Raw genomic sequence first — 13,013 nt, 5'->3', positions numbered from 1 at the left:
TGGCCCTTGGGGCTCTGAGCCCCCTGCTCTGGGTGCAGATGTCCCTGCTCCCTGCAGGGGGTTGGACTGGAGGAGCTTTGAAGGTCCCTTCCAAACCCCAAATTTCTATGATAATTTTTTTGCTAGGACAGCAGAAACTTGGTACTTCAGAAGCTCTCTCAGAGCTCTGCTATCCTGCAGAGTCGAGAAAGATTTTGCATGTCTTTTTATCTCGGGCAAAACCTAAATGGGTTAATTGCTTAGTGATTTAATAAAGGAGCTCTACTCAGCACTTCCCAGCCTCCTCAGAGAAGCAGCACAGGAAAGGATACAACTCCAGAATCAAAATCAATGTTTTCCGTGTTTCAAACTGATCCAGAAGCCGGGTAATTCTGTCGTGGGACAGAGAGGCAAGAATATCCCTCTCCTGATGCGCTCGAGCCTTCGTTTTGCTTCGCAGAGGAATGAATTTGGCAGCACAAGACACTCTGTTCCCTTTGTGTACAACTCGTTTCACGAAGCTGAAGCAGCCCCTGTGCAAAAATCAAAGGACAAGGCCTGCTCAGAGCTGATTCAGAGCCTCTGCACAGCGAGCGCGGACCTTTCCACCACCCAGCCTTTGACAGCTCCCTGCTGCTCAGGGCTTCAGTTCTTCAACATAAAAAGCTCATTTTCCTGTCGGTGAAGTGCTGTTGCCCTCTCCTGGCTGTCTCCAAAACTAGGCAAGGAGTTCACATCAAGGCAGAACCTTGTTTCGGGTGATACAGCCTTAGCCCGACCAAGTCTGACGTTCTTGGGTCCCTTGGACGGACGCGGTGCCTGTTCACACGTCACTATGGGCTTGTGGTGAGCGCTGCCCGGAAGCCACACCTGGGCACCAATCCTGCCGGCATCTGCCTGGGTTTTTTATTGGTTGGAGCTCCCTGGGACCTCTGGGCTGTATGGACTCTCCCATCCTCTGTCAGAAACCTTAGGAAAGTGTTTCCAGCACCCCCACAATGGGGTGACCTCCCACTTCTGTCAATACTTCAACCTCTTCAGACTTTTCCACAGCCGGGCCCACCTCTGCCGCTGGTTACACATGCTCAGCAGCTCAGATGGGCCATTAGACATTCTCCAGCAGCGATGCTATGAAGTTGGAAAATGTATTTACCTTCCAATCTCCTGTTTAACCTCATAAAAGGAATGGAGCTTTCTCCTGGTGGCCACTTTCTTTGCTTCTTGGTCTTTCTTAGCTTTGGAAAGGAAGGAAGATAGAAGTGTTAACATTCAGGCAGCAATGCTGACAGTATGCAAAGCTACTACAGGACGATTTAAGAAAGGAAAAATTACAGAGCTCCTCTACATTCTGCACAGAATTAAGTGGAGCTGTTTGATGACAGAACCTGTCAGTATGAACTTTTCAGCATGAAGAGGCTGCATCTTCACCTGACATAAATCACAACAGCCAGGCTAGAGAGCAGACCAACACAGAGATGTGGCCCCACTTATTTCTGGGGTCGTGGTTCGTCAAGTAGTATGAAGCAGAGGAAAAAAAATCTCATTTGTGTATACATCCGTATATGTAGGTGATGATTGGATCATTTGCTCTTCGACTGGGTCCTGCAGACTGATAACGCACCAGTGCTACGCAGGAGCACAGGGCGGATGTAGGTGCCAGAAGATGACTGTGGCAGAGCGCAGTGGCGATGGAAGCGACTCCAGCAGCTGAAAGAATGACATTACCTTCATGTACGATAAGCTCTGCTTTGCACAAAACCTCCCCTCCCGTGTTTTTGGCGACACAGGTATAAACACCGCCGTCTTCTGAGACCGCATCGTCCACGACTAAGAAATACGTTGTTCCTTCCTTCCCTTGATGGAGCCTGTTGCTGTCTGTCAGCAGTGAAGTGCCCTGAAAGAACGAAGTGACATTGGCATGGGAAAAACTGCAATGGAAAGAGATGCTTCCTCTCTTGAAGGAAGGAGATACATGAGCAGAGCTGCTACACGGATTGTTTAGGTGAGCAAATCTCACTAACAAAATGCTGGCTGAAGAAGTCCTCCACGCCTAACTGTTTCTCTGCTTCTGCATTACCCAATCGCATCCCTGTTTCAAAACCCTGTCATAGGAGTGCAGGCTTGGGAGGGATCACCAGGGCTGTGGGGTTAATTCCTCAGCTCCCCCAGCACATCATGCCTGAGCAGTTCGTCCAGGAAGCACAAGGATCAGCTGCTTTGCTCCTGCCTGGCTCCAGCTTCTGCTGCTTAATATAGTCATAAACGCTACAAAAAAAACCAGAGGGGGTGAGTGTGACACAGAGAGAAGATTACGAAGATTTATGAAAGGACCTTGTGAGACTGCCCGTTTGGACAGTAAAATTAGGGTCTAGAGCAAGGGTCTAGGGTCAAGTGCGCTGAGGAGCAGCTGAGGGTCCTGGAGGCATTTAACCTGGAGCAAAGGAGGCTCCGGGGAGACCTTCTGGCTCTGACAACTCCCTGATGGGAGGTTGGAGCGAGGTGGGGGTCGGTCTCTTCTCCCCAGGAACAGGCAACAGGACAAGAGGAAACAGCATCAGTTGGACCATGGGAGGTTTAGGTTGAACACTGGGAACAATTTCTCCCCTGTTGGGGCTGTGCAGGGCTGTCGCAGGCTGCCCAGGGCAGTGGTGGAGTGCCCATGGCTGGAGGGGTTTCCCAGCTGTGTGGAGGTGCTGCTGAGGGCCAGGGGTCAGGGGGGACCTGGCAGTGCTGGGGGAGGCGTTGGTGGAGTCCCCATCCCTGTAGGGGTTGAGCAGCCGTGTGGAGGTGGTGCTGAGGGCCAGGGGTCAGGGGGGACCTGGCAGTGCTGGGGGAGCAGTTAATGGTTGGACTTGATGATCTTAAAGCTCTTTTCCAATCAAAATGATTCAGTGATTCTAAAAATGCCAGATAAATGTATATAACACAATAAATGTGAAGGGGGGCAACCCTGCTCCTCCACGTGAAATGTTATTCTCTGAGTTGTTTCTCATTACACTAGGGCAAAACTTGGAGTTCCAGTAGATCACTCCATGGCAGCACCAGCACAGTGCCTGGTGGCCATCACAAAGTACCAGACGTTAGAAATTATTAGGGAAGAAATGAAGAATAAAGCAGATGGCATCAGAGAACTCCCAGTTTGCCGAGGGGGGGGTTCTGTTGCACACAGTAGGAGCGTAGACAAGCAGGTGGAGAGCTTTACCGAGGGGTTCAGCTGGTTTGTGGTAACTCTGAGCTGAAAACGTCAGAGATGGCAGGAATATTAGCAGGATATTCTTGCCTCGGGGTGCTCAGGTGTGTGCATATACATGGGAGGGGGCACTCTGCGTTTTCTCTTGGCTTTCAAGGTTATTTTATTTGTCTGCGTAGCTCATCCTTGCACTTCCCGTATAAGAAAAATAAAGGAATAAAACCTGTGTGTACAAAACACTGGCTTGGATAGAAGAGTACAGACAGTCATTAGAACAACTCCGACTAATTTCAGGGACAGGACAATATTCTGAGGAATGATAAATTATTTCTCCTGCCGTTCTGTGGGATATTCATTGCCCAAAAAGATACAGAGAAAGAAAAACACAGAGCCTGGAAGTCAAGTCGACAACCGGAATAGAGCACTCTTTATCCCAGCCCTGACCCCTAAGCACGCATCTTGGTGGCTCTCAGGAAGGAACCGATCTCCCTTCCTGACCATCTTGGTCCCCAAAACCATCTTGGTTGCCCTCTCTGTGAAAGGAGCCACAGCCACACTGGAGACAACGCAGGGGGAGATGCATGGTTGGTGTTTCCAGCGAGAACTGGAGCTGGTTCAACAAAGTCTGGAGATACGACCCAGAATCAGTGTACGCGGTGTGGGATGAAAAAGCAGAAGTTCCCCGCAGAACTACAGCACTACAGTCCCTTCTGTGGCCATCGCTCTCAGCCAGAGACAAGTCCGCACTTACCTTAAACCACAAAACGGTAGGTTGAGGGGTTCCTTCGATGACTGCCTGAAATTTGGCACGCTCCCCAGCGTTCACCTGCACATCCTCGATCGTCACTTGCATGTAGGGAGGACCTGGTGAGACACACGGGTTTGCTGCGTGCGCGATGCCGTTCTTTAGTCACAGTGAGCTGACGTAGGTCGAGTTACTCCACTGGGAGTTACGGGACTGGCCATTCAAACATTAACTTAAAGCCAAATCATGTGATCTCACAGCACTATATTTCGGGTTCTTTACACTGACGTTACTTCTGGGCTTCATATCTCCATGCTTATCTGTAACTTTCTGTTTAGTGAATAGTTACAGCTCCAGAAACGGAATTAACTAAAAAAACCCAGTCACCAGGAGTGAAGACCACCACCAAGAGGGAAGACAATGACAATCATGGGAGGCGGAAAAGGGAAACAAGGTTCTTACTTACTTGTTGGGGTCTTCTCCTCGGTCTTATACACACGAGTTCTTTCTGTGGTCTCAATGTAAACTTCGCTGTGTATATCCCACACCACATCTCCTTCTCTGCTGTACCTGTCTCCTGCTCCTGCACCTGGTGATGTTCTTTCACGAAGCCCAAGAGAAAAGATCATTACGCGGTCACGTAGAGCCACAGAGCTACAGGATTACACCCTGCTATTGACCTGTGTGTTTAACCACCAGACAAGTAATTCTTTACTTAAAATTACTGCAAGAATAATTTTAGGGAGGGTATTAATCTCTCCCCAACCTTCTCTACCCTTCTTGCGCAATGCATGTGTGAACGGAATTCTAAAAACAGTAACACTGCTACAAAAATCAGTTCAAGTCACAGCTCATTTCCTCCACCACAGAGATCTTGCTTTTCTTTCAACAAAGTCTGCCAAAAATACGTATATTGAGATGGGTATTTACCTGGTAATAGGAACAGTGCGCTCCCGGGTGCCTTCATCTCCAGCAGCTGTCTCTTCACGGGAAGGACCGGGGCTGGGCTTCGGCACGCTTGGTTCTTCAGCTGGAATCTGCCTTTCTACTTTGTCTGGCAACAGGAATAGGGCAAGTTAGACACGTCACCTATGACGGCACCCCTGAAACCCAGAGCAAACCTTTGGAGCCATTTCTAGTCTGCCTTGGGTCTGAACCGAGTCCATCTGACCTCAGCTGAGCGCAGCTGCTGAAGCTAAGAGGAGAATTTGGCCCTTCTGAGGAGACCCCATGAAGCAAAGGGCTTGAATAACATCAGAGAGATGGAACAGTGGCACGTTGCAGACTGGGCAAAACTAACTTTTCTGATGGGAAACACACACAGACAAAACAATAGGACAATAGGCAGTGGGCAGGGACAAGAAATAGGATGACTGGAAGGATAGCTTGAGTTATAGGAGATAGTTTAACTGTGAGTTCCAGCTCACAGCTATGGTGAAATCACAGTCACAGCATTATTTAGGCTGGAAAAAATCCTTAAGATCATCAAGTCCAACTATTTTCCTAACACTACAAACTCCAGAACTAAACCATGTCTCAGAACATCTACACATCTTTTAATGCCTCCGGGGATGTCCAGCGCTACGTTTGTGCACGTGAAGGCGTCAATTAGACTGTGTTACGAGAACAGTTCTTCACTCACTGGTGCCATCGCAGACAGCATCAGTGAAATGAGGAAGCTTACATCAACGTAAAACTGGTGGTGAAGGCAGGCCCTGCCGGAGGTAGAATCCATATGGAGGACCTGGTAAGGTCAGCATTGGTGCACCTCCACCGGCTTCTCTGAAAATGTCCTTGTACAACTGCAGTTACGCCAGAACAACGTTTGACATCTGGGGGGTTGTAGGAACAAGGAAACAAAAAGCTGGTGCAGCTTGGTGGCAGGTCAGGTATTGCTCTGCTTTTATCATTAATTATTTTATCAGATGATCTTCAAAAACTTGTTTGATCTTCCATTCCAAAAGGACCTGACTGGCTCTTGATACTGACCATGGGAGTTACCCCACAGAATAAAGTGCATCATCTCCTTTTCCATCTAAGGAGAAAAGGTTAAATCAAGAGGGTTCTTCCCTGCAGCAGGAAGAGCCTTTGGGGAAAAAAATCTGGGCTGGTTTTGGAAAAAAGCCACAGTTCTAGAAGCCACGTAAAACACCTCTGTTGGAATGAAAAACACGGTCATTCGAGGCATTACTGTCAGGATGAGATCCCAGGTCGGTGGGGTTGTGCTTTCCTATTGCCATCAAAATATTCACCCTCTTTTCACTCAAAGCATGTGACCATAGGGACAGCTCTCGAGTCTCCATCTTATTAATTAATTAATTATTATTAAACTATTTCCCTGTATTGAGAACACGTTGAGTTTTCTCAGATGAAAGGACTTCAAAACCATCTATTCCATCATCTGTGTAGTTATCACTAGGGAAATAATCTGCTAGTTGACATTTGACTTGTGATTTTTGCGTCATCCCACTTCGCCAGAGGATTATTTTCACGAACTATTTCCTACTAGAAAGGAATAAAAAAGGTTTTAGAGCCCTGTTATCTCTTCTACAGTTATTTTGGGGTCTGATTCCATGAAACACTTCTGTCCTTGTTAAGTTTTAGACGAGAATATATATACTTTTAAACAGCTCCTGGAGTTTGGGGGCTGAAGGCAACTTGCCGTCGTCCTTTCAAACTAACGCTGGTGGAGGACAGTTGCTCTGACTCGACACAGAGACAGCTTAGACAAGTTGCTATGGCAGAAACAGAAGGGAGGGTGGAAGGGTTGCCACTTATTTGCGTTTTTTTCAAAAAAACAATACAAAGACGAAAGACTTGTTCTCCTGGCAAGACACAGTCACATGCATTGTTAGTGGGAAGCTGCGAAGGAGTCTGTCAGGGCTCCAGGGCCAGTGAAATGCAGGTGAACTTGGTGCACTCAACACCCTAGAAAATCTCTGGCAGTCGATACAGGGGTGTTACGACAAACAATAGAAGAAAAGCAGCCTCCCTTACCCACCTCACCACATCAAAACCCAAATAACTTCTATAAACGTAAAGGAGGGATCCCACTCCACCTCCTCCCCCCAAAAAAACCTTAAAGCAAGTCCAAGGTCAAAAGCCCAAAGGTGGTAAAAATCCCCTACCCCCTATTTGGGCGGGTCATAAACCAAACTCTGCCTCAGACACGGTTTTCAGACACCACCTGCTTCCAGAGACGTCTGCCCCAAATTTGTGTCCAACCTAACCCCACCCCATGACCCATGTTTCTTTGGGTTTGAATATCCTCTCTTAGTCTTGAACTGCTGAAAACACAACAAAACAGAAAAATGAGGAGAAAATATTATTATTATTGGCATGTTCAGTATTTTTGTCTCTCTTGCCTCCCATGGGACATTTTCCAGACTCACGCCAAACCTACCATGCCCTCCAGCACTCTGGGTTTGGGTACTGGCTTCGTGGACTGCTGCAGCGAGTCTGGCTGCTCTTTCTGAGAGGTCAGAAGGAACAGACCCAGGAAGGCCAAGGCCACCGGCTCCTCCTCGCATGCCCGGGGGAAGAGTCACCAACAGTGATGCCGAGTCCACGAGTTTCCTTAGAGCTGTCTTGATTTCCATATCGGCACGTTGAAGTGAGGCCTGGACAGAGGTCCCCATCTCTGGCTGTGGGGAAGTCACTCCTACAGACAAGAAGAACAGCTTTTCTCTCTTCAGGGTAAAAATAAAAGAGCAGCAGCCTCCAAGCCATGGAAATATTTGCAATAGTGTCGTTTTTCCCTCCTAGAGCAGAGAGCCAATGCAGAAACGCTTACTCCACCAAGAGGGAACGTAGCTAAGACTTAAAATGAGAAGGTTGACACAACACGCTTCGCAAAGACATATCTCGCTGGGCTGAGGACCCTGTGCCACACTGCACACCCCCCCAGCCTCTCCCCAGACAGTGGAACAAAGATCCATCTCCCAGCTCAACCCTACGCTGGCTGGTCTGTCCAAAATACCTTTATTAAGATCTGTGAAATGAACCCAGTGGTGACCCATGGCGCTGATACAGACCCTACGTGCAAGGAGGACGTTATTCCCACAGGAAAGGAGGAGGAGTGAGCAGGTACCGGCCTCATCGGTGACTCTGGAGAAGGGCAGGGGAAAGAATCGAGGGCTGGTCTGCTTCGTGAGCCTGCAAGTCTGAGAGGATGGCAGAAAAGCTACTCCTTGCTCTAGCGTAATGTGTTTCTCTGACTTTACGATAGCTGAATATTTTTGCTGGGCTTTGCACTAGAAGGTACCTGAGGCTTTTAAATCGGGACTATTGGACTGTGCCCTTGCAAGGTATTCTAGAAGCAAAGTCACCTGATCTGTACAGTAATCCGAGCAGCTGTGTGTAGGGACACACTATACAGAGGAAGGTATAACTCCTGCCTCGGAAACTCAAGGGCTTGAAGGCAGAGAGAAGAGAACAGCTTTCAGCACCCAAAAATGGATTTTCAAGCGTATGTCTCTGCAGAGTGGCCACCAGGGCATCAAACAGCGTGGACTCATCCCCAGTCAGTGCTGGTAGAAGGAGGTAGGCTAGGATGGGATCGTAGGACCTCATGAGCTCATCTCATCCAATCTCCTGCCCAACACACCTCCCACAAATCCTGAAGAGGCACAACAGAGGGGCAGATGGTATCTAGGGGAACCCTCGAATAACCATAAAGATGGATGAAATACACGTCAGGTTAAGAGAACTCATCGTGTTCGTGATGTGACTGCTTGTCTAGCAAGAGTGCAAACTCAAACCCTCACCCAGTTCAAGAAGAAAACATGAGCACCTGGCACGCAAATGTCTGACTTGTTTAATGTCATTGACACAGGAGCATGTCCTGTGGCTGTTTTGATTCTGCTCTTTTCCTGGCCTTAAAAACGTAAATTCCCATGACAGACCTTAGCAGCTTGGAGCAGCTCCTTGTGAAGACATCTCATTTGTTTTTTTTTCAATGTCCTCTGCATGAGCTAGTGGTTATTGTAGAATCATCGAATAGTTTGGGCTGGAAGGGACCTTAAAGATCATCTAGCTCCAGCCCTCTGCCATGGGCAGGGACACCTTGCACTACAGCAGGTTGCTCCAAGCCCAACCAACCTGGCCTGGGACACTGCCAGGGAGGGAGGATATCGTAGTAGGGTTTGTGGATGGAGAAAACAAGTTTCGTCCGCAGGATGTCCCAGACTGCCCATCCGCGTTCATCAACACTGGGCTGGGTGGAAGATCTTTAAATGTTTTCCTAGGTAAGTGTTTTGATTCTCTGGTGTTCCTGATGCGATTGCTGCCAGCTGGTGCTGCCAACAAGTGAATTGTTTGGAAAGGCATGAAACACGCTTAGTATCCTTCGGTGAGACAAAAAATCCACAGGGGTGTGTATATACGTGTACACACATACACACAGGTTATACACAACCATGGTTGTCCCCCGTGGGGCTAATCTCACCACTTTCCTCCCTGTTTAGGGATGTCACATACTATGACTCAAGCTGCTGACCGGAGGAACACACCTCAATTAGCTGAGGCAGGTCAAACAGCGCCGCAGTGATGACACAACTTTGATGGACAGCCTGTTTCCGCGTTCTAAAACCTCAACTGCAAAGCTTTCCACCCCCTATCTCCTTCAGCCAATAACCAAGAACACAAGACTGACATCATTTTTCAAGTTCCAATTCAGCCTCAGAGAAGGACCCAAGAGGACGAGCATCTTTCAGAATTATGAACTCACAGATCTGAGCTGGAAGTGTCCCTAAACCCAGGTTCCTTTGCTTCAGCATTGCTGAAACCGTCCATAAAAAAACAAAACCAAACCAGCCAGAGCCCAACGACATTAACGTTCTTGGTTTGCCACCAAGCTCCTGCCAAGCTCCGTGGGGGAAGTGGACGAGCTGATGGATGTGCCGTGAACAGAGAACCACAGAAACCCAGCGAGTCCAGTGACAGCTGATGCAAGACATTTATTGACATAAACTCAGCATCTAACAGCGTATCTTGCATTTCATTTTTTTTTTTGGTGTGTTTTTCTTCTTTTTGTACCTCAAGCAAACCGAAGTTTCCACTTTAGTAATACCCATTCACTTGCAGGAATTTCAGTAAAACATTCTTTGTATTAAAATTTTTAATACAGCCGTACGTTTTCATCTACGAGAACTAAACCCCCACACGTCTCGTCAGTCATCTACAGAGTTGAATCACTTACAAGCATCGTTTTTAACCTCTAGGAAAATATTTTGAAAACATATGTAATGAACGTTTCATAAACCTTTCACTTTTTGAACAGAGCCCTGTCTAGGATTTTAAAAATTCCTTGCAATTGATTCTCTTTTGCTTAAATTTCAACAGAAAATGTAAACAGATGTTAATTGCTTGGAGCTAATGAATGAAAGCAGAGTTATTTCTTCTACGACCAGCTGAACTGCAGCCTTTGAGCGTTAGAAAAACCTGAGCATCAACCACAGCAGGAGGAAACCTCCGTGTTCCTTTACACATCTTTATTATCTTTATTTATTAGATTTTTGAAGACTATCGTAGGGCAAATTCTTTTCTCAGCCGTATCTTTGTAAATGCGAATCAAATCCACTTCCTTCTGTGGAATTATTCTAGATTGATACTGGAATAACTGAGATCAGAATCAGGCCCAGTCTAAAGGAAACATCTTGTGTTTTGAAAGTATTTCCCTGTTGTATGTCTGTTACTTTCCAACGTACGGTGCAATATATGAAAAAAAGCACTAATATATATCCATGAATTATAAAACATCAGTATAAACCAAGGAGATGTTATAAAAAACGGGAGAGTAACATAAAAGAGGCTCGATTTCTTTCACCACATGTAACCGCGGGAAAAGCATGCTCTATCGTGAGGGCAGAGCACACGATACCACACACCCCGTCCTGTCTGGACAGGGAAAGTAACAGCTGGGAAACCAGAACGTTCATTTTAGCCAATACACGGTCAAGGTGCAGCCACAGGGGGGAAAAATTAAAGTATCCTTTTCTACAAGCACCTGTGGTGAATTGAGTCCCTGTCAGCGGGAACACTGCCCAGAGGACTCCAGAATGATCTTCACGCTATCACCTAGCCGGGAAACACTGAGACAACACCACACGCATATTTCCAAGGCAGAAACCCACCCAATCCTCTCTCTTCATGCTGGTTAGAAAGTCACCTGCAGCTGAGCATTTCTGGTTTCCCTGCACCATCTAAATGAGAACCTTTCCTACTGCAGCACTGCCACGCCACGCAGCTGGGACAAGGTGCGGGGACTTCTCATGCCACACCTCTGTCAGCTAGAGAGGGCCAGTGCTTGGTCCTACTGAGATCAACGACAAACTCCAGCTGACTTCAACTGGGACCAAGACTCATTTCTTTCCAGGGCTGAGTAACTTCAAGATTTGTGCAACATCCATTTTTGGTGAAGCCAGCGGGAATGGGCCATGCTCAGCGCCTCTCGGCCTTCTCCTCAATCAGAGCTGCCAAGCTCTGGAGAAACTCAGCGGAAGGCAGTACCTCTGCAAGGCACCTCAGCGCACAGGGTTACAGTAACTCGATGCAGTGGCAATGGGCGGTGCTTCCAAGCAGCCCAATGCTTTTTGAACGGATGTATTTTACAACCAGGCATTTAGAGTAAAGGTCTCTTTTCTTTATTTATTTATTCTTTTTAAAATGGTCTTTGTGCTCCTGACGCTTTGCTGTAGCTCAGTGGTGAGTACCTCTTAGCACACATTATCCATCAACCTGGTCACCGTGACATTTCACCACTGGCACGTACAGGAGACCAAATACTCTTCCCGTTGCGTCTACTAGCAAAGACCACATTTGTGGTTCTTCGTGTTAGCGTTATAGATGCAAAAGTCATTTTGTGCAGCACTTCAATCTTTTGGTGCACAATAAGTCTGTATTTTAAATGATATGGCTTATAAATCCACGTGTAGGTTTCATCCATAACGAAACCTATGTCTACAGACAACTAGGTAGTGGCTTGAAAATAGCAGTCACGGTCTTTTTTTACTTAAAGCAGAAGAGAACAGCAAAATCCTTGCTTCCTCGAGTCAGTGGGACTTTCACCATTGACTTTAGTCAAATCGGGATTTCAACCGAAAGGCCTGAGCAGCCCTTTGCACCCCTGGGAAATGCAGTATTTCCTCTATGTTTTGTTCCGTGGCAGAAGTTTAACATGTTGTAACCAGACTGTGCATGTTGAAGGGTCTACGAGGACATTTTGATGGAGCTAATTGGTGTCTAGAGCGTACAGCAGAGTCAAAGCAGTGTCATGACCTTCGGGCACGCACAGTGACAGATCGCTTCAGCTGGTAGCAGTCCTCCTTTCTGGACTGCTGAAGGGTAATGAGAAGTTTAGATACTTTCACCTTCTTGCCACACCACAATGTACAAATCGGCACTTGAAAGAATTGCTAAGATCATAGATTATGTTTATATTTCTGTCATAGGCAGGAGAATCAGGCTTTTCCTAAACCTACCGTCACTGCTCCGCTATGGAATGATATATGTTCACCTTGATCAAAGCTTTTACAATTACAGACTGTTGACAGACGTGTTCCCTTTAAGACTGGAAAAGCTCGACATACTGTATTTAAATATATTTTCCTCAAAGGTCTCCCTCATACGTATTACCTTGTAATCTTTGCCACCAACCCCCCTCACCTACAACAAATTTGATTAGTTCTTTCTAAAACGCTGCTGCTTTCTTTTGTGTTGAAAATCATGCTTGCATCTGCTCAGCTTTGGGAGAGGTCTTCTGTGCTGATGTGCAAGGTAACAGGCTCGCCAACAGTCCCGTAGCTGAGGGTTCTTGTGGAAACTTCAGTTTTAAAGCTTGACTGTCCGTTGTCTGCTGATCGCTGGACTTCAGTGCAGAAAGATGGTTTCACTGTGAAGGAGGGGCCAGGAGAAGCTGCTGCTGTTGCTGCATGCACTCCTCCCATGCAGGTATCACTCACGTGGAAAGAGATGTTTGAGGGGCCTACAGACTGCACACCGGTTACTCGAGATGCTGACATGAACACGCCCCCAGGAATGTGCTCCTCAAACTGGCTGAAAAATCTTTGCCTGGGCTCGGGCACCACAGGTCTCACCAGG

At 47.2% G+C, this 13,013-nt stretch overlaps 2 protein-coding genes across 2 annotated transcripts in view; both read right to left on the bottom strand.

The window, feature by feature from the left end:
• LOC104491233 (obscurin-like) overlaps positions 1–4,022 on the bottom strand; it is an 11,302-nt gene extending 7,280 nt beyond the window's left edge. Inside the window, exons 1-4 of the mRNA XM_010133618.1 lie at positions 3,921–4,022; positions 1,700–1,873; positions 1,133–1,209; positions 312–512 (exon numbers count right to left, since the gene is read on the bottom strand). Coding sequence (XP_010131920.1) covers positions 312–512; positions 1,133–1,209; positions 1,700–1,873; positions 3,921–4,022 — 554 coding nt within the window. The remainder of the gene's footprint in view (positions 1–311; positions 513–1,132; positions 1,210–1,699; positions 1,874–3,920) is intronic.
• A 350-nt stretch (positions 4,023–4,372) lies between these two features.
• LOC104491232 (obscurin-like) overlaps positions 4,373–13,013 on the bottom strand; it is a 49,711-nt gene continuing 41,070 nt past the window's right edge. The window contains exons 34-36 of the mRNA XM_010133617.1: positions 5,916–5,949; positions 4,845–4,968; positions 4,373–4,514 (exon numbers count right to left, since the gene is read on the bottom strand). Coding sequence (XP_010131919.1) covers positions 4,373–4,514; positions 4,845–4,968; positions 5,916–5,949 — 300 coding nt within the window. The remainder of the gene's footprint in view (positions 4,515–4,844; positions 4,969–5,915; positions 5,950–13,013) is intronic.

Source organism: Buceros rhinoceros, unplaced genomic scaffold, assembly GCF_000710305.1.
Source record: "Buceros rhinoceros silvestris isolate BGI_N320 unplaced genomic scaffold, ASM71030v1 scaffold2763, whole genome shotgun sequence".
In the NCBI taxonomy this organism is placed as follows: Eukaryota; Metazoa; Chordata; class Aves; order Bucerotiformes; family Bucerotidae; genus Buceros; species Buceros rhinoceros.
Note: the sequence above shows the minus strand (reverse complement) of the source record. Positions and strands in the feature narration are given on the sequence as shown.